The sequence below is a fragment of the Camelus dromedarius genome, chromosome 34 (genome assembly GCF_036321535.1).
Source record: "Camelus dromedarius isolate mCamDro1 chromosome 34, mCamDro1.pat, whole genome shotgun sequence".
NCBI lineage: Eukaryota > Metazoa > Chordata > Mammalia > Artiodactyla > Camelidae > Camelus > Camelus dromedarius.
Window position 1 is genome coordinate 8,898,344 of NC_087469.1, and position 19,678 is coordinate 8,918,021.

General features: G+C 53.6%; 1 protein-coding gene across 1 annotated transcript; it reads right to left on the reverse strand.

Annotated features, from left to right (window-relative positions):
- Nucleotides 1–549: 549 nt before the first annotated feature.
- TMPRSS13 (transmembrane serine protease 13) lies at nucleotides 550–18,211 on the reverse strand. Its single transcript, XM_031443592.2, has 12 exons — nucleotides 17,938–18,211; nucleotides 16,751–16,855; nucleotides 14,111–14,233; nucleotides 13,034–13,163; nucleotides 10,816–10,908; nucleotides 9,772–9,815; nucleotides 8,402–8,564; nucleotides 7,355–7,527; nucleotides 4,386–4,484; nucleotides 3,033–3,175; nucleotides 2,727–2,879; nucleotides 550–2,004 (listed from the first exon to the last, which is right to left on the reverse strand). The coding sequence occupies exons 1-12, from the start codon at nucleotides 18,209–18,211 to the stop codon at nucleotides 1,978–1,980; spliced, it is 1,527 nt and encodes a 508-aa protein (XP_031299452.2). The 3' UTR covers nucleotides 550–1,977.
- Between the last annotated feature and the right edge of the window lie 1,467 nt (nucleotides 18,212–19,678).

Here is a 19,678-nt window from a genome sequence, read left to right on the forward strand (position 1 = left end):
AATTAGAGGTAGAGAAAGAGGAAGGAGGAAAAAAGGACAGGCACTGGACTGCTTGTCCCCGACCCCCTCTGCTTTGTGAAGGCTCCCCGCCCCTTTAAGACTCATTTCAAACCTCACCTCCTCTGTGAAGCCTTCCCTGACCTCTCAGGTGCGGCGGGTGGCATCTTCATCTGTGTTCCAAGCAGTGTCCACACTGAATCACAGCGTCCATCACACTGGGTCACAACCATGAGTTCCTGAGGACCATCGTGGTTTCTGTGCCCTCTGGGCCTGGCACGAGTACCTGGCATAGAGTAGGCACCGATATGGTGGGTGAATGAATAAATAAATGAATGCATGATTAAATGAGCAGAACCCAAAGGTGAGGAACCAAAATGAAGAAGCAAAACTAAGGATGTGTGGGCACCTGGGTGGACAATCGCAGTTTTCTACCTCGGGTACCAGTAAAACACCCAATGACAAATTGTTCAGGTCACACAACTTTTATTGCTGAAGACCATTGCTGGGGGCTGCTGGGGCTGTGAATATTGCCCTCCCCGACCCCCAGCCTTAATGACATGCAACCAGCCCCTTCAGACTCTGCCCAGCCACACTAGCCAGCTCCAGCCTGCTCTTCCAGAACAATCGCCCCAGCAGCCGCCTGCCTGTGCTGGGCTGGGCTGATCTGCTTGGACCACACCTCTGGGAGTCAGAGCACCACCAGACAATCCCAAGGAAGGCGAGGAGAATGGAACTGCAGGAGGCATGGGCGCCCCAGAGAAAAGGATGGGGAACGGTCCAGGACTTCAGCTGGTGCAGAGGCTGGGCGTGCTGATGGCCTGCAAGAGGGGGCGACTCGGATCCTTCAGAAGGGCTGTTTGGAGGGCCTGGGGACAGAGTCGGCTTTCCCTTCGTGACAGTTTTCATGACAATGCTATGTCTCTGGAACTACTGAGACATCGAAAGGTGGTGAGGAAGCTCCAAAGTCCCAAGACGGCCCCAGGTGTGAGAGATGCCGGTCCACATGGATGTCCCCAGGCTCCGGGGGCTCACGGAGAAGCAGCATCGCTTCCTTTGTGCCCTTGCAGCCCCGAAATGCAGCAGCCGTTGCGGCTGTCTTTGTGTTGGATTTGTCCGCCGGCCCACGTAGGATTCACTTCCCTGAGTATCTCAACGGGACCCCTTCATCCAGTCCCTTGAGGCCAGGAGCATTCCACGGGACTCCAGAGCTCAGCTCCCAGGGGTCCCTCGGAGTTCTTGGGGTGACTGATGCTAGCTCTCTTGGCTCCTGGAATTTTTGGAGAATCTTTAAAAATACGTCTACTTCCCTTTCTTGAATATATAAAAAAAATGAAATGAAATTTGCCTCCAGCAGCCTGTGACCAAACAAGGACAGTGAGCCCTGCTCACAGTGGTCAGCATGGACAGCCATGGCACAGCCCCGCTCCACACCAGTGGCACCAGCAGGACGGCTCAGAGAGAGCAGGATGCTGGGAATGCCAACAGGAATATCTTCCCACTAGGGACAGTGCAGGCACTCCATGAAACCTCTCACTGTCCCTTGACGGCAGTGATGGCTGGGCCACCGGGTGGCTGCCCATCCTGGGCTAGTCTGAGTCAGAGTCAAAGGAGCAAGAATTCCTGATGTGACCTTCCAGGCCCTTCCCTGGGCTCTGCCTCCTCCATCTGTTTTGGGCACCCCCATGGGAACCTCCACGGTGCCCAGACAGTTATCTCCAGGTGATTTCCAGCCTGGGGTTTGGGAAGAGTTGACAGCTCTCCTGGTTTCTGAAGACCTTGGGAAAGCGGTGACACACACATATACCCAGGCACACATGCACACACACACGTGTGTGTGTTCAGAGGCAGCAGACGCTGAAGGTGGCAGTCATGAAAGTATCTGGTGGCCTTTAGCCCGGATGCTGCTGCAAATGGCCCGGTCACTTTGGCCAGAGTTTTCACAGCAGCCAGTGCCGTCAAGTGGAGCAGGACAGCTGCTTAAGATTTCCGAAAGCGCGCCTCACTCTGAAGAAGAGAAGAAGGAGGATGGGATGAGGGTGGGCCTGGTGGGCCCGGAACACAGACGCCGCAGGTCGAGGCTCAGAGCCTAAAATTCAGCCCAGCTGTCGCCTGGCACTGCCTCTCGGAGAAGAGGGACAGCAAAGGGGCAAAGAAGGAAGCTGGTTCTGAGAAACCCGCCACACTGGGTTTCTGGAGTAGCCCTCCCCATCCCCACCAGAGCTCACACTGCTTGGCCCACTGCAGAGAAGAGAAGGCTGGGCAGAGCACCCCTGCCCTGCGGCTAAGAGACAGGCCCCGGGAAGGGAGGGGTGGGGCTGGTCCAGCAGAGGTGGGGGTGGCTCTCCATCTCCTGATGTCCAGTTCCCCAGGAGACCAACCTTCTGCCAAGGAAAGGAGGCTCCCTACTCTCAGTGGCCTGTGTGAATTACAGCTCGGCCACCACTGGGGAGAAGAGAGTGATACTGGGGCCAGCTTCTAGCCCATCCCTTTCCCAACCCTCTGAGCTCTGTTTCACAGGATGAAAAGGTGGGGAAAGAAGTACAGGCAGCTGGAGTTGGCCCAACATTTGACTCTTGTCCTGGTTTTCTGCACCTTCTGAACATCCCCAAGCACGAGGGGGTGAAGGGACCTTGCTGAGACCCTGGGGAAAGGCCCGGCCCTCTTCCAGGCACCCAACCTTTGGAAGTCCCCATCTGCTAGGTGCATGTCCACCGTGGGGCGCTCACCTCCATCTTGCTGTATATCCAGGGGAGGACTTCTGTCACTTTGGTGTACACGCCGGGTTTGTTTCTCTGGCCACAGCCTGTGCCCCAGCTCGTGACTCCTGTCAGGTACCAGCGGTTGTTCTGCTCGCAGACCAGAGGCCCCCCACTGTCTCCCTACAGGGAGGGGTGCACATGTCAGCAGGGTAGGGGAGGTGGTCTTCGAGCAAGAAATGGTGGGCACTGATTCTCCCTCCGACTCCAACACCCTAGCTTTCTCCCACTCCGCTGGTGTCCTGGGACCTGAGCCCCACCCCAAAGCAGCCTCACCTGGCAGGAGTCTCTGCCTCCCCGCAGGTCCCCAGCACACATCATCCTTGGGGTGAGGTAACTGTCGTAGACCAAGTAGTCATTACACTTCTTGAAGTCAATGATGCTGACCTGCACCTCCCGGAGGAAAGGGGATGTCTTCTCTTGAGTGAAGTGGGGTGGAGGAGAGAGGATGGGAAGGGAGTGAGACGCCAGGCAGCTTCATGGCCTTCCAACTGCTCATCCCAGGCCCCAGAGTGGCAGCCTTCTGGGCATGGAGGGCACCATTCCCGTAGTGGGCCACCCAGGAAAATGGGCACACACACCCTGGCACCATACACAACTCACTACACACATAACAGAGACACACACATACACAGACAACTCAAAGGCCTATTGGCCCGCCTTACATGCTGCACAATGCTTTTCTATATTCAAAGCACTGTCAAATATATCACCTCATTTGTTTTTGGTAACTATGTGCCCTGAGAAGGGCAGGTGTGATTAATCCATTTACAGAGGGAGATATAAAGGGCCGAAGGACTTGCCCATAGTCGCACAGCTAGTCACAGAGCTGAGATCGGAACAAGGCTGCTCCCGGCCAGTCACAACTCCACCCCACCCCATGAGCAAGGGCAAAGCGGCCGATCCAAGTTTCAAGAGTCTCATGGCGAGGCCAGCCTGGCCACCGTGCTCTCCTGCCAAATATACACAACCTACAGAACTGACACCAGACAAGGCCACCCTGTGATCGTGATGAAGCGAAGCAAAACAAAACCACTTCCTAACCTTGTTTCAGCACAGACGAAAACAAGGTTGGTCAAACCACAGAAGGACCAGGCGGTCCCCTTTCCCAGCCAGGATGAGTGTCTGCTGCTCCTTTATCAACTACAGATTGAGACTCAGTCTACTCTTAGCTCCTTTTAGATGAGATTATTAAGATAACCACTCATAGAATTATCCCTGCTTCCTGAAAGCATCTGATCTAGAGAAATGCTCTATTTCTCTGACGCCCCCCCCCCCCACCAAACCATCCAAATACTGTAAGTCCTTTCTAGCACCCTCTTGTCCAGACACCGCATGGTTCTCCCTGGTGTGACTACCCGCCCAGCGCAGGGAGCAGTGAACTGAGCTCCTCCAACTGCAGGGGTTTTCCTGGTGGTCTTGGCTGGGGCACTGTCACACCGACTGCTTTGATATATACACAGGTGTATGTGTACACATTCATTCACACCCAGGCCCATGAATCTACGTGCCCAAACCCTCATCTAGGAAGACCCTGCTCTATATACCCTGACACACTACCCACACACACACCATGCAGACACACGTGTATATAGACACACACACACAAGTCTAGCATCTGTCTCTCACCATCTGTCTCCTTGGTCTTGCCAAAGCCTGTGATCCAGCAGGTCTCATTGAGGCTGAAGGTCTGTCCATGCATGGGGAGGCAGGCAGGGTGGACATGAGCTGTAACAAGACCTCAAGACATCAGTGAAGGGACAAGGCTGGAGGTTTTGAGGGGGGCTGGTGCATGGTGGGACAGGAGTACCAATGTCCTAGGACCCCCTTCTTGCCCCCAGAGTGGTTCTGAATCTTCCAGACCCTTGAACCCACCAGGCAAGGAACTCAGTCACTTTATCTAGACCCTCTAGCCTTCAGGGTGTTGTCAGAGTCCCCCAAACATGCCAATTTTTCAGTAAGTACCACGTGGGCAGATGCATATGCCTTGGAAGCTCCCCTCTGCCAAGCTGACATTGGGTGGTTGCAGGTCTCTCCGCACCAAGAGTGACTCTCCTGGCTGAGCCTCTTCCATGCCCAACCATCGGAGCAAGGAGCAGCACAGGCTAAGTCCCGGGTGGGACCGCAGGGCCATGGAGTCTCAGTGGTGTGTCCTGCCTGGGCTAGGGAGGGCACCTGCTGGTCGGCCAGGGCTCGAGGCTTTCCCTCCAGGGTGAGACAGCCTCTCCAAGTGGGAAGAGCCCACGCTGTTGTGTATCAGTTCACAAGCCCCTTCTGAGGACTAGAGTCCCTAGATGGACTAGGGCATTGGCCACCAAACTCGAATTTGCAAGAGGGAAATAGCTGATAGAACATTCGCAGTGTTGTCAACTGTTAGGCTCTCTGCAGCCCCTGCACCTAGAACAGTGCCTGCCACACACAGCGCTCATGCGGAGGAGGGGAGGGAGGGAGGAGAGAGATGGAGGCAGAATGAATGTTAAATTCTTCTATAAATTGGGAGTCTAACACATTTGTCTGCTAGAGCGTAAACAAACAAACAAACAAAATGAAAGGATGGCATCAATTACTAACCCAAAACTGCAAAACATGACTTCTTAAAATCGTCTGCGCCTGTTTTTGAGATATACAGTTTTAAAAACACGTAACACCATTATGTATGCCACTTGTTTTTTACGTGGCAATTATATTTATCGGCGAGCTTTCACAAGTTTTCCCAGATAGTACTGTGACCTCAAAGTGCTTGGCCTACCAAGTGAGTTTAAGAAAATCTGCCCTGATTCTCAACCAAAAATCAGGGCTTATGGTCTGACCACAGAAACCTAAACTGTGATTCTTAGACTGGAGATACGCTTCCTGCCCTGGGGGTGGGGTGGCAGGGGTGCTATTCATGAGTCTGGATGGGGAATACCGTAGTGGGTAGAGCATAGGCAATGCCATAAAGGCTTTTTTTTTTAACCTTTGCAAATCGAGTATGGTTTTAATACAATTTTAAGGCAAATTTCTAGTAGTAGTAAAAATGCAGGTAGTAGGAAAGTTTGATAATTTTTATTTGTATTTGGAGAATTACCTAAACATTACATTTTTCAAAAATATAGATAATAAAACGTAGAAAAGATATTTCTCTAAATACCTAGATTGTGATAAAGTAAGTTACACACCAGATATTTTTAAAGATTTTTGCTATTGGAAGAATGGGTATGGTGATTTTACATAATAGCTTTAATTTTGTTTCACAGACTATTTAATTTGATTTGGAAGTCCAAATAATAATGGGGTTTGGAGTGATGGCAGGTAAGATCTGGATGGTTAGCCAAATGGAGCCTGCGTTTCACAGGTTGGGAAGGCCTGTTCTGGTCCTGCAGACGGCCTGTCCCCTTTTATGTGTGCTTGAGGGGCAGGGCGGGGCACCAGGGCAACTGTCACATCATAGTTCAGGCTCCACAGACAAGGCGGGGAGGGGCAGGAGGGCAGCAGGAGGGCAGGAGTGGGGTGGGGAGGGCTCACCCTCGGTGGGCGTGGCTCCTGGTAGGCGGGGCTGTGGGCAGGGTGTCCTCCTTCCCGCACGACTTTGGTGAGCTCACTGCTCTGACTCAGGACCGACACTGCCTTCCGTAATTCATGTGCCGAGAAAGACCAGCTCACTGGCCCAGAGCACCAGAAAGGCTGAACGAACCCGAGAGCCCTCCAAAGCTTCCGGAAGCCTCCCTAGCCTGCCAAGACTGACTTGGTGCCCCCATCTGTGCCACCACTGCTCCCCGGGGTGCCCCCGACACCACATCCCTCGCTTCTCAACAGCTGTTTGTGGGTGTCGTCTGTTCTGTGCTTTGCTTTGCAACTGCAGATCTGCTTATGTAGAAGACACACAGTATTTGATACATGAACAAATACCATGTACTGTACGCACAACACACTGAAGTAATGTGCAATACAATATACAGTACAACGAAGTAATGAAGACTTTGATTTCCTCCTGAGAACTTGGGTAGCATTGCCTTCCTTCCATTTGGTCCTCAGCTCCAACCTCCTGGCAGTTAATTGTCTGAATGTGTGGGTACTTGCCTCGTGTTTTCAGTTTGCCAGCAGCCAGCAGAGCAGGAAGAGCAACTGCGTGGGGCCAGACTGACCCGGGGCCAGTCCTGCAGCTGCCAGTGCGAGGCTTCAGGGATTCTCTCTCTGAAGCTCCACCTCCTCAAATGTAAAATGAAGCTAATAATAGCAGCTGCTCCGCAGGATTGGTTGGGAAGAGTCAATGAAATTGTAGATGTGAAATGCCTGGCCCTTGTTAAGTGCTCAATATCCCAGTGAAACACTTGGATCTGTTTATCCTGATGAAGACCAGTATCCGCACCTCGGCTCTGTCACCAGTTTGCAATGTGAGATGTGTCACTGGGGCAAATTTATTTCCAACATCTGGGGCTTAGTTCCCCGACTTGTAAGATAGAGGTGTTCCTCTGAATGATCTCTAAGAGTCTGTGACTTCTGCCATGCTGAAGCTCTGGGCCCCGAGATGGGTCGCTGAGTGCTGCTAAGTGCAAAGACTGGGCTCCACGGACTGTGGGATGAGCAGGGTAAGGTATGGCAGGCGTGGATTCACTCACCCGACAGGGTCAGGGGCTTGGAGAGCCGCATGAGGGCGATGTCGTAGTCATCCTGCTCATCCGTGTAGTTGCCATTGATGATGATCTGGGCGATGGAGGCTGCCTCGGGCAGGTGATGCAGGTTGTTGGTGCCCACGTACACCTTCCAGCCCTCCAGGATCTTCTCCCGGGTCCTACCAGAGCCACAGAGAGCATGGTCCAGCTACCACCTGGCAGAGCCCTCTGGCAGCATCTGCTGCACACAGAGGGCTGCAGCCAGAGCACTAGCTTGGAGGCAGGAGGGTGGATGAGTGACCTCTGGAGGGAGCTCTCTGTCTTAGCCCAGGGGTCCATGACAGACAACCCCCTACTTCCAAAAAACCACTCTGAACTGGCCCTTCTGAACCTTACAGTAGAACACAGGAAGGGATGAGTAAGACCTCTGGGGACATTCACCCGACTGTCTCCTCTGGATCCCGCCAAGGATCAAATGATGTGGGCAGACACATCTCAGCCGTATTATCCCCAGCGGAAACGGAGCTTTTGGCAGGACAAAGTGACCCCCTGCAGACTCATTACTGGGGAGGCAAGTGCCCCTAAGGCCTTGTCTCCGAGCCCTTCCCTGTCCACCAGCTCAAAGGGACCAGCCTGGCTGGTGACTGTCAGAAGCTGCCTGCACTGCCCTCCCCGCCATTCCTGGGACAGCAGTCCTGATCTCTCAGGCTCTTCTGTAACTTCCAGCGGCTGGAAGCAGCAGCAAGCCCAAAGCCTCTTTATTTCACCCGCTTCTTTAGGGCAGGCTCCCAGTTCCTTCCACCTCCCTGCCTCAGTCTCTGTTGGGGCCACCAATGGCATTTCTCACTCTGTGCTAGCTCAGACTCCCAACTCTCATGCCCAAGACCTAAAACCAACTGCAAATCATGGTCCTCGCCACACCTGTGCTGCCCAGTCCGCATGGGCCAGGCTCACAACCAAAGCCCCCCTCCACCAAGAGTTCACCAGCCGTCAGCCCTCCCTGGTGTCCTGGACCCTCAATGGTGTCGCAGTCCTGCCTCCTTGGGCACTTACACGAAGAAGCAGTGGGCAGCGGTGAGCACCCACTGGGCGTCGATCAGTGTGCCCCCACAAATGTGGGTGTTGCCGTACTGCAGACTAACTTGCCAAGGCCACTTGCTCTCTGGGGCCAGAGCCCCTCCCACGATCCGCCCGGTCATGGCCCTCAGTCCACAGTCTGGGGAGAAGCAGAAGAAATGAACTGTGAACTCCGCTTTTCTCAGCACCCCTGCCTCGTCCCCAGGGCCACGGGAGGCTCAGGCAGCCCCACCCACCGACTGACGCTGCTTTGCTCACTGAATCTGATGCAGCACAGCTGCTTCCTGCCGGCACAGCTCCCACATGGCGGGGTTGCTTGGGGGGATCATCCATTGGGAAGTTTGAGCCTAGATGGGTTCCTCTTTCCTGCCACTCATTCATTCTTCCATTAATTCAACTAATGCTTACTAAGTGCCTGGTGCTCTGGACACTCTGCCAGGCATTAGGGCCACGATGGTGAATCCCAGGGCTGCCGTCAGGAGCTCGGGAAAGCAGACCAAGTGTAACACGACCCTGAATTGGTAAGTGCTGTGATGGGGATCGTTTCAAAACATCCTGCATCATTTCCCATGATACATGGTCCTTCAGTGGGTCATTCAGTGCTGTTGGGGACCCTGAGCCCCAAGGGAACATTTCCAGACATGTTCTGGAATGAATCATCCCCCCAAAATTGTGGCGTTTGTTCACACAAGTGTTTTTTTTTTTCACTGAAGGAGGAGAGGGTGAAGAAGCAGCAGTGGTCTGAGGGGGTGGGCTTGCCCTGCTCAGGGGAGCACCCCCCACCCCCGGTCATCATAAGAACACAGCACTTGTGCACCAGTTAAGAGCTCAGGCTTTGGGGACAGACCTGAGGTCCAGTACCAGCTCCTCACCTACCAGCAGTCTGACCTTAAGCAAATCAAATGTTTCAGTCTCTTCAGTAAATGGACAATAATGGCCCCTGTCTGGTAAGAATTAAATGCAATCATGTTTATAAAGATGTAGGCACAGCGCCTAGGCATCAGATGTGCTCCATAAATGCTGGCTGTAGACCTAGCTCCATGTCTACTTACATCAGAGCTTTAACCCGGTCCTGCTCTCCCAGTCCTCTGCCCCCTGCCCAGAATCCAGGAGACATGAATGGCAAGGTTGTGGGCTGAGCAGAGTCAGGAGAAGGGGAAATGGTACCCTGAGACTGTCCAGGTGCCTTCCAGAGACCCTGGCCCTGAAGCAGGCTTGCTGCTTAAGGCCCTCTTCCTGGCTTAGACCCCCAGGGCTGGCCATCTCCCCAACCGGGGCCCCACCCTTCTGCCCCATGGCTCCCACCCCACACAGGCCACAATGCAGGAGGAAGAGCATCTTCTTACGGGAACACTGTAGAGAGACATACTGCTGAGAAGGGCATTCATCCCTGCAGGAGGAAACACAAAAGATGAGAAAAGTGCACGTCAGCTGCCTCCTCCAGGAAGCCATCCCTGATTGGCCCCTGCTAAGTTCCTATCCCATTTCCTTTGCACAAGAAGATGGAGATTCTGACCTTTCTCACTCCCAGTGGGACAGACCCTTCCAGTGCTTTTTCCAGGAATGGGTATAGCTCTGTGCAAACCATCCCCGCCCTTCCCACCTCCCAGTTTCTCTGTGGCAGATGGCACACATTGGCTAGATCTGTCCTTTGAACTCATGACTTCATTGGCCAAGCATCTTTCCACAGCTAAACAGGTGGCCCAATGGTCCTTTGACAGTCCCCCCATGCTCCGCCAGCAACACAGCATGCAAACCTCCCAGCACAAAGCAGGCATCCAGAGTGCAGCTCATTGCTTCCCTCCCCTCCCCATGCCTTCTTCTCTCATGGCCTGGCTTCCTCTCACCTCTCCCCAAGGTAAACACTGCTAGCTGGTGGAGCATCCCCCAGCCTCCCCCTCAGTGGCGTTGGGACAAGGGCGGCTGCAGTGCAAAGATGACAGATGGCGAGGCCCGGGGGAGGTCGATGCTTTCCAGATGGGCCTCTCTGTCCCTGACCACAAGTACCTGCCATTCCCCCTGCTGCTGCTCCCCCTCCCCATTCCCGACCCCACTGCTATTTCTCCCTCTCCACCCCAAGCCCCCTTCCTGCAGCAGCTTTCCATCCAAACATCAGGCTGACAGGTGGCCCCAAGGTCTATTCATTGTCTCTGATAATCAGGTAAACTCTTGGGGGGCATCCCTGACCTCAAGGTGCTCTGTGCCCCAAGCTTCCATAACTTTCAGGTCAGGAGGCAGGTGGTGGGTTAGGGACTGCTTCTGAGATGCTCTTGACATTCACAAGGGACTCCTGGAGGTGGGGCCCAGAAAGGCCAAAGGAGAGGGGCTCCCTGACTCAAAGCACTCCTTCACTCCGCTCCCAGACAGGCAGCCTGGCCTGCCCCACATACCTGTAGAGGCTCTCCTGGATGGTGGAGTTATACTCAGAGATTGAGAAACTGCTGGCAAAGTCCCTGTTGGTCACCTTGGTTGTCCGGTAAGCACTGCAAGGGAGGGAGGAAAGGAGAATGAGCCTCCTGGAGCAGCATCCACTCCTGGCCTCCCAGCTGGTATTAGAGCCCTGGCCAGCCCTGGTGACAGAGGCCAGAAGCAGTTGAGACCCCATAGTCTCAGACCCCGCGCCCCACCCCACTCCACACTGCCGCCACTAGCCCCAGGCCCTAGCCTAGTAGTTTTCAAAGTGGTTATGGTTCCCGGGGGTAAACGGGGTGGGAAGGGCTAAATTGGGAGTTCAAAATTTGCAGATACTAACTACTGTGTATAAAATAGAGAAACAAGTTTCTCCTGTACAGCACAGGGGCCTATACTCAACACCTTGCAGTAACCTATAAAGAAAAAGAATATGAAAACGAGGAAATGTATGTGTACGTGTGACTGAAACATGATGCTGCACACCAGAAACTGACGCAACATTCTAAACTGACTATATTTCAATAAAAAAGGATGCAAAAAACAAACAAACAAGCAACCTAAAAAATAAAAGTGTGGCCTCATCCCAGAGGGCAGTTAGCGCTGCCTGAAAATTTGTTAGAAATGCAAATTCTTGAGCCCTGCCCCAGACCTGCTGAATCAAGAGTTCCAGTTCCGTGTCTTAACAAGCCCTCCAGGTGATTCTGATTCACTCGCAAGTCTGAGAAACACCCGCCTAGCTCTTTTCTATCCAAACTGTGATCCATGGACTGGCAGCAGCTGTATCACCCCCGACCTGCTGAACCAGGATCTGCATTTTAAGGATCGCCATGTTACGGGTTTGCACATGAAAGCCTGAGAAGCTTTTACTCGCTCACTGGATCTCAGCCACAGCGTGCATAAAATCACCTTGGGGACTGGTTAAACAGGCTCTAAATCCTACTTCCAGAGAGTCTGATTTGAGGGTGCAGTTTAATAGGCAGCCCAGGTGATTCTGCTATGGGGGATCATGGACCGCTATCTGTGTGGCACTTTGGTGTGTTTCTAGAACATGGGACACCCCCGCACGAGAGCGTGCCTTCGTGCGTGCTGTTCCTCTACCCAGGGGCCTCCCCCACCCCCTGCTTGCCCCCAGGCGCAGTCGGGCAGCCTCTCCATTGTGTGCCTTTGCTTCGCACATGTCCTTTGCATCACACATCACATGGTGCTGTGATTATTGGCTTAAACCTATCCTGCCCACACTATACCGGAGATCATCCAAGGGCAGGGATCTTATCTGGGTGCCACGTAGTGTTTGGCACATAAAAAAGCTCTATGAATGTTCTTTGAATAAATGACACAATCTGCTGAGCCCAAGGGAAGTTCAGATTTGCATAAGGCCACACAACTCAACAATAAAATATGCCTGTCATCTTCCAACGAGATCACCCAGATCCCCTTACACAGATGGGAATGCTGAGGATGAAACGGGGGCAGAGAACTGGCTCTAAGTCCTGGCCCCCAAGCCCTGGCTTTCTGGTGCTTCTTCTACAGAGAGGCAACAGTAAGGTCCTAAATAAATCATTCTCCCCACAACTCCATACATGTGGGTGAACCCCAAAACTACTTGCTTTGAAAACTCAGACCAAGATGGGATGGAGGTGATTATGTGACCTGTAAATCAGGGGCTCCTTCAAGCAGGAAGGTCATGGTAAATCCTACTCCCTTCTCCACCCATCAGCACCAGTTTCTTGTTTAAAATCTAGAACCAAAGATGCTAATGACTTCACCTGGCCACACCTGCCCATCTCATTCCTCGATGGATGAATTCCAGCCCGAGCCACAGCTGCTGCAGCTCAGTCTGCTGAAGGGTTTGTACAGCCTGAGCTGCTAGTTTCCAGATGTGAGGGGAAGACGAGACTGGCCCAAATGCCTACCCACCTCACAGGGCAACTGAGACCATTGAATGTGATCTTGGGCATGAGGGCACTTTGGTGCAAAGACCCGCAGAGGAATGTCACCCTGTTGCAGATCAAATAACTACCTTGGCATCATGAGAGGAGCTTGTCCCCAGACTTGGGCTCCCCGGGCCACCAAACTAGTGACCTCAGCCCTGGTCCCCAAGAGTCTTTTTAATCTGAGTTTCTCTTGGGGAACCTGAGATGCCCTGGCAAAGAGCCTGAGGTGTCCTTGAAGCTGGGATTCTTGGGCGAGGCTTACCTCATGAAACCCAGCTGCTGGCAGGTCTTGTCTGAGTAGGAGTCATTCCAGCCATCACTGCAGACAGGAAGCCACTTCTGGAAGGGTCCAGAGTAGACTTTAAGCAGGGATTTGTCCCAGTCAAACCTCACTGCAGGGCAAGAAAAGGGAAGAGCAGGTCCTCAGCATCAGAAAGCTCCGTGTTCTTGAGGAATGAGCCAAGGAGATGCTCCTGTCCTGAGACTTCTTGCCTATGAAATGTCCAGAAGCTTGGCCCGGGATGGGAGGACCATCAGCCAGTGCTCAGAAGCCCAGGATACTCTGTAAGGGCTGAGCCAAGGCGAGGGGCTAGGGCAGGATGGAGAGAGCTCTCCATCTGGCAGGACCCAGGGGCTGTTGCTGGGAGAAGGGTTGAGCACTGCCAGGAGTTGTCAACCCAAGAGGGTGGGGCCATGCACAAATCAGGGAGTGACAAGGGGGATGATCTGACTGAGTTCTGACTGGACAGTCTCAGTCAGAGATGGATGCAGTCATGGACAAGGACACGCGTATACACCCCAGGGGAGCAGAACAGGTGGACGTACACCCACAGACACCCACATTGGGGCTGTATGTGGACAACGCATGCAACCCCCCCCCCCCAGAGCGGCGCTCCAAGAGAGCTTTGTGCTCATCTAGGCCTTCACTTACAAACTGATCTTCATGAAACCACAGGGATGGCTAGTCAGGGGCACCTGCTGGGCAAAGAGGAGGGGCACGTGAATGGGGCTCTGGCCCCTCACCTGCCTCCAGCCACAGCAGCTCTACTTGGCTCAGCCTGGTAGTTAGGAGTTGTCAGATTTTATTTGAGAACCACTAATCTTGTTCAATCCACTCATTTTGCAAATTAGGAAACTGAAGCCCAGAGAAGGTAAGTGATTTGCCCAAATCACACAGCACTCATGTTCCAAAGCCATGTTCCAAACCCAAGTCTCCTGTGACTAGAACCTAGATCCTCCGAGTCTCTATGCATCGCGTCCCGTTTGAGCTGATGCTTGGTTTGCAGTCCCCAGGGTGCACACACATACACGCACACATCCTGCCGTCCAGCCTCCTTACCACAGCCCAGCTCATCACTCTTCAGCTTACAGTCCACGACCCCATCACAGCGCACAGCATGCTTGGGGCAGCTCTCTACTGGCTCCTTGTACTTGACTCTTGTGTGGCCCCGCCAGAAGTAGACTGAAAAAAGTGAAACAGAAGCTGAGTCACTGCCAGTCCCAGAGAGACATGACATTAAGCAGCCCAAGGCCCTGGGGGTTCCGAATCACTGACCTGCCATCCCTCTGGGACTCTGGGGCTCTCGTCCCCCATCTGTATGGTGAGAAAGTCTGCTTAGGAATGCTCTGGAATACTCCAGAAAGCTCCTGCGAGCAGGGCAGCACCACACAGACTGGAGTAGCCACCCAGAGAGAGGAGAGGGGGAAAGGAGGTATGAAGGTTGGTATGACCCTGGGAGTTCCCCTGCTGGCCAAATGGTGATCAGAGAAACCCCCTCCTCCAGTATCCCAGAGGCCCCTCCTCAGAGCCCCTCTGGCATCCCTTCATCTCTGTGCTCTGTGGGTCTTAGCAGAGAAATTTCCATCTTCAGTCACACACCTGCAACCACTACCTAGCCTGTCTTCTCAAAGGCTGTCCTTCCAGCCTCAGAAGCTCCTGGATTTTCTTCCTCCTCCTTCTTCCCTAAACAAGTGATGTCCCCAGGGCTTGGTTCTGCCCCATTACTTGGTTTGATGCCTTTAAATGTCTGCCCACTCAATGAAAAACCCTAGGTGGCTAATTCCCAAATGGACAAGTTGGGCTGAAAAGACAACAGCTTTACAAACTACAGGTAAAAATCAGCTCCATGACTTCTTCTAAGACCGATCTATTTCCGAACTAGGAACTGTCATCCCTCCTGCCTGGAGACACCTCCCCTTGGATGCCTAAGAAACCCTGGTTCTGACTCCTCACCCTGCCTCTCGTCTGCAGCCTACACCAGTCCTTCCTAATCTCTTGGACTTGCCCCTCCTCTCCATGCCCTGGTCTTACCCCCTCCCACATCCTGGGCACTGAACCTCCTGGTATCACCTTGATGTGTAGCAGGGAGAGCTCTGGACGGCAAGTCGGCAGGCAGGGGCTCTAGTCCTGACCCCACTGCATGGCTGCTCAGTGACCTCCTCCCTGGCCCTGGGAAGTCCAGAGGTCAGCGGATGTCAGGAAATGCTGTGAAACCATGCTGAGAGCTCTAACTTTTCTGTGAGCCCACCCTTGGTGCCACCTCAACCCTCCCCGGGTTATTTCCTCCAGCTCTCAGTGCACTGCCAGGGCTTCCCCTGGACTGGGTGCCCCACGTAGGGAAGGGAGGGAGAGCAGGCCAGCGCATCCTGGTAGGAGGGTCACGTGGATGCTGCGTGGCAGGCTTTGTGCCAAGGACTTCGCAAGCATTGTCACAGTAACGCCACCACCTTGTCAGGCAGGCAGGGAAACTGAGGCTTGGGAAGTTAATGAACTTGCTGAAGTCACATGGTTGGTAAGTGGCAGAGCAGGGATGCCTCTGCAGGTTAGTCTGATACTAAAGTGATACTCTTAACTGGCACTCGTCTTCCTCCCACACCAGCCTCTTCCTCAAACAGCCCTGCCAGATGGCTGTTTCCATATAGTCTCCCACCCTCCCTTCACCACGCTGCACTGCCTGTTTAGTTGAATCCTTATCTCTCAGCCTGGCATTTAAAGCTTTCTACAGTGTAACCCAGCCATGCCCATCAGATGACTTTCAGGTCCCCAAATGTTCTCTCTGGTCCAGTGGGTCCCTTCCCTCTCCCCAAGCTGACTTACCCATCTGCCCCCTACATTTCCTGCAGCTGCTCATCCTGCTCAGATGCCCTGCCCAAGATGCTCCCCCATCTTCTGGGTTCTTATCTGGCCCCACGGCCTTCATGAGCTGTCCCCTGCTTCTCCAGCCCCAATAGCTGTCACTTCTTCTGCTGGTCATACTCAAATCCATTTGATCTTAATCATTCCCAACTATGTTTCCCAGAGCCTGTACCCTCCCTGATGACAGGGCAATGTGATGTGTCCTCCCCTTTGCTCCCTCTTATGGTTTCCCATGGTGCTGGGCTCATGGTGAACTCCCTGGCAGGGAGCCCTGGAACATGTCCTGAGTACCTTTTCCAAAGGGGGCCATGGAATTGAGGGAGCCTGGACCCCTGAACATTTTATCACATTGACTGAAAATGCCTGAGGGACATTTCCTAATCAGTGCTTTTATGTTTTTCTAATGACTAAGATTTTCAGAGTGGAATTTTGTGCCAGGCATTGAGCCATTACCTTGTTTATTCCTCACCACCCCAGGAAATCTTCATGAACTTTTACGGAGCACATAGTAAATTGAATGAATGAATGAATTTAATCCCTTTTGAAGATGCAATAACTGAGCTCAAACTGGTTGATGAACTTGCCCAAGGAAGTTGCACAGTATGTAGCACAGATGGGACCCATGCCCGGTTCCTCTGATCTCCCATACTCTCCACCCGGCTACCTGCAAGAGGCTTGGAGGTGCCATGGTCCAAGGCCATTTGCAGGAGTTTCCCTCTGTGGACATGACAGTGGGTGAGCGTGTGCTCCCCATCCTGTCTCTCCGCTGTGCACCCCCATCCCTGGACCTCACACTACCCCAAAATGACCAGAGCCCCGCCCTGCTCCCTCCATGAAACTCACAGAGAACGATGAGCGACACCACGAGGGTGATGAGGAGAAGGATACATCCGATGAGCGGCAGCCGCTTCTGGCCCTCCTGCCAGGTGAACTTGGGCAAGCTGATACCTAGGAGCGGGCGGCAGCAAGGGAGGGTGAGGCTGTTGGAGGGGAGTCCCGCACAGTGGAGGAGGGAGAAGGAAAGGAGACTGGCCCAGGGTGGGGGAGCTGTTAGGACTTCTCCACCCAGAATATGACATCGCCTCTGTCTGATACCAAGCTCCCTTTTACTTAGCATCTGCTGAGGACCAGCCAAGCATTTGCATGTGTTATTTAATTCTAACAGCCACTGAAAGAGCTTGGCATTATTATGCCCGTTTTATAGACGGGGATACTGACGTTCGTAGAAGTTAAATGACTTGCTCAAGGTTACTTGGCTAGTGAGTGGCAGAGCAGGGATTCAAATGAAATGTGTCTGGTGCCAAAGGTCTCCACACCGAGGTGTCTCACTAACCCTTCAGAGGGCAAGACTGAGACTGGCTCCAAATCTAGGATGCTCCTCCAGGTCTGTTTATATTGTGGTTGGTGGTGGGGGCAGGCTAAAGTTGAGGACAGGAGGAGGGCAAAGTTGGGATGGGCAGAAAGACTGCTTCATTAAGGGCAGAGCCCGCCTTGGAGGCCCGTTTGACATCTCTAACTCTCTTCTAGCTGAATCATATACACCAGTTTGGAAAGTTGTGAGTGGGGAGTGTCTGCCTGGTCAGAATCTCTCCCTTTGCTTCTCCACCCGCAGATGGGTCCATGATCATGACCCTGTTCCGATGCAGACCCCAGCTTCGCTGACACACCCACAGGGCAGCCCAAGGAAAGAACCCTGATTTCTAAATGGGATCGCCTGCTCTCAAAATCTGCACCTTAACCCAGAGTGTGCAGCCTCCAAAATTACACCTGCTTTGTGGGTCCTGGTTTCTTATCACCTATCCCTTTTGCCCGAATTTTTCACTCTTTTGGGATTGCACGTCGTGGTTCCTCTCTGCATCACCTCCCCATGTCCCCCCACTACCCACCTGACCATTCCCCCTCCACCCCACATATCATTATCCAAGAGGCAGAGGAGGAGCAGAGAGCCACTACTTGGAGATTCTGCACCCCCACCCCACCCGTGGACTGTTTCCCTGTTCTTCTTGCCTTCCCTGCAGGAGTCCTCTTACCTGGGCTTTCCCCAGTGGTCCTGGCAGCTGGCTGGGACCTGGCAGGAGATGCCCGGACAGGTACGGCCCCCACTGGCGTTGCTCTAACCAGGTAGACTCTCATTGGAGAGGATGTCGTGGAGACTGACGTGGAAGACCTGCTGGACGATGACCTGGAAGGTGATGCACGGGCCGGGGATCCTTGGGCCGAGGAAGCCCGGGCAGGAGGCGTCCTTGCCGGGGGAACATTCTGAAAGCAGAGTGAAGGCCGTCTCTCGAGCTGCTCCCCCGCCATCCCACCCAGCTGTCAGCCCTGCTGAACCAGGAGATAAAAGCCAGGGCAGGCGGCTGGAGGGTGAGCAGAGACCCCAGACAGGGAAGCATGTGAGAAGAGAGTGTCCAAGATGGAATAAAAGTTCACAGAATAAAAAACAAAGAAAAACAAAAACAAAAAAGTTCAAAGAGCCTGCTGTCCCAAACTCCTTGCAGTCTCTCCTCATCACAGGGAACTGCGGGGGTGGGCAGAGGACAGTGGGCCAACGGCCGAGGGCGTGGGGGCACCTGCTTTGGCTACCTGTGTCCACAGACCTTCAAAAAAGAGGCTGCTGGGCCAGACCCTCACTCTGAGGGGAAGTCGCCACTCTTTCTGCCCTCTTCAGTTCCACTCCCCTGCATCCCGCCCTTCTGTGTCTGTGTGTTAGATTATAAAACAGCTTTCCTACTATGAGCTGTCATCAAAAATTGTGAGACGCACAGCTTAAGAAAAGCCTTGACCTGCCTCGTCCCGCACTGTTCCCAGCAACACCAGAACTCGCGTGCACATGCACAGAGGCATCGGGGAAACGGGAAAGGCAGGGTGCAGAAGGGGAACAAGGTCTTAACCTCACTCAGCTGTAGGTGGAGTGATTTATTCATTTAGATGTAGCACTTTATAGCTGCAGAGGGCTGGGTGCTTTATACGTGTTTACTCACTTAATCCTGAGAATGACCCTATGAGGTAGGAACTCTTTATTTCCCCCCGTTTTGCACCGAGGGAAACAGAGGCAGAGATTAATTAACTCGATCAAGCTTTCGTAGCTAGAGAGTGGCAGACAGGATGTGAGCCCGGAAAGTCGGGCTCTGGAGGGCAAGCTCAACCACTAGGCTTTGCTGCCTCCCTGAGGAGGGACATATGAGATAACGCAGCAGCTGGCCGGAGCGGGCAACCAAGGAACACCAGCACTGTTCCCTGCTGGAGAGCCTGAGCCTTTGGGTGTGCTGAACCTGGGAGAGGGAGCCAGCGAGCAGTCAGGGCTGATGAGCAGCCTCTGCTGGCTGCCAGGTCCTGGTCTGCAGGACCCTCAGTCCCTGCCACAAGGTTAGGCATCCTCTCACCTCCCTCTGGCCCCTCACTGAGGTCTTCTGCCCTCCCTCACACCACCTCTGCCTCCTACACCCCCTCCAGGAGTCCCCGGAACAGCAGGGGTAGCTGGGAACTGGCCTGGCCCAGGGGCCATGCCTGCCCCTCATTATAATGTCTGCTGACCGCTGACTGGATTCTCAGGATGGTGGTCTCCCAGGAGGCAGCAGGAATGGTGAGGGAAGCATGCCTGTGCTCAGGGACCCTGCACTGGGGACCTGGTCAGCAGGGCTGTGCAGAAGAGACAGGCTCTGGACCTCAGGCACCCCTGTTTCCACCCCTCACCTGCCACGATGCTTGAATGCTTTTGACATTATTAGTAAGCAACCCAGTTAATAAAAAGTTCCTCATTAGAACATCTGG

Bases quoted from the DNA above. Each gene is read 5' to 3' on its own strand.
- TMPRSS13 (XM_031443592.2), bottom strand. From the start codon at position 18,211: ATGGCGGGGGAGCAGCTCGAGAGACGGCCTTCACTCTGCTTTCAGAAT. The intron at 9,816-10,815 runs GTATGTGGGGCA...TTCCTCCTGCAG, and splicing joins ATCCAGGAGAGCCTCTACAG to GGATGAATGCCCTTCTCAGC. The intron at 2,880-3,032 runs GTGAGGCTGCTT...CCCTCCCTGTAG, and splicing joins GAGGCAGAGACTCCTGCCAG to GGAGACAGTGGGGGGCCTCT.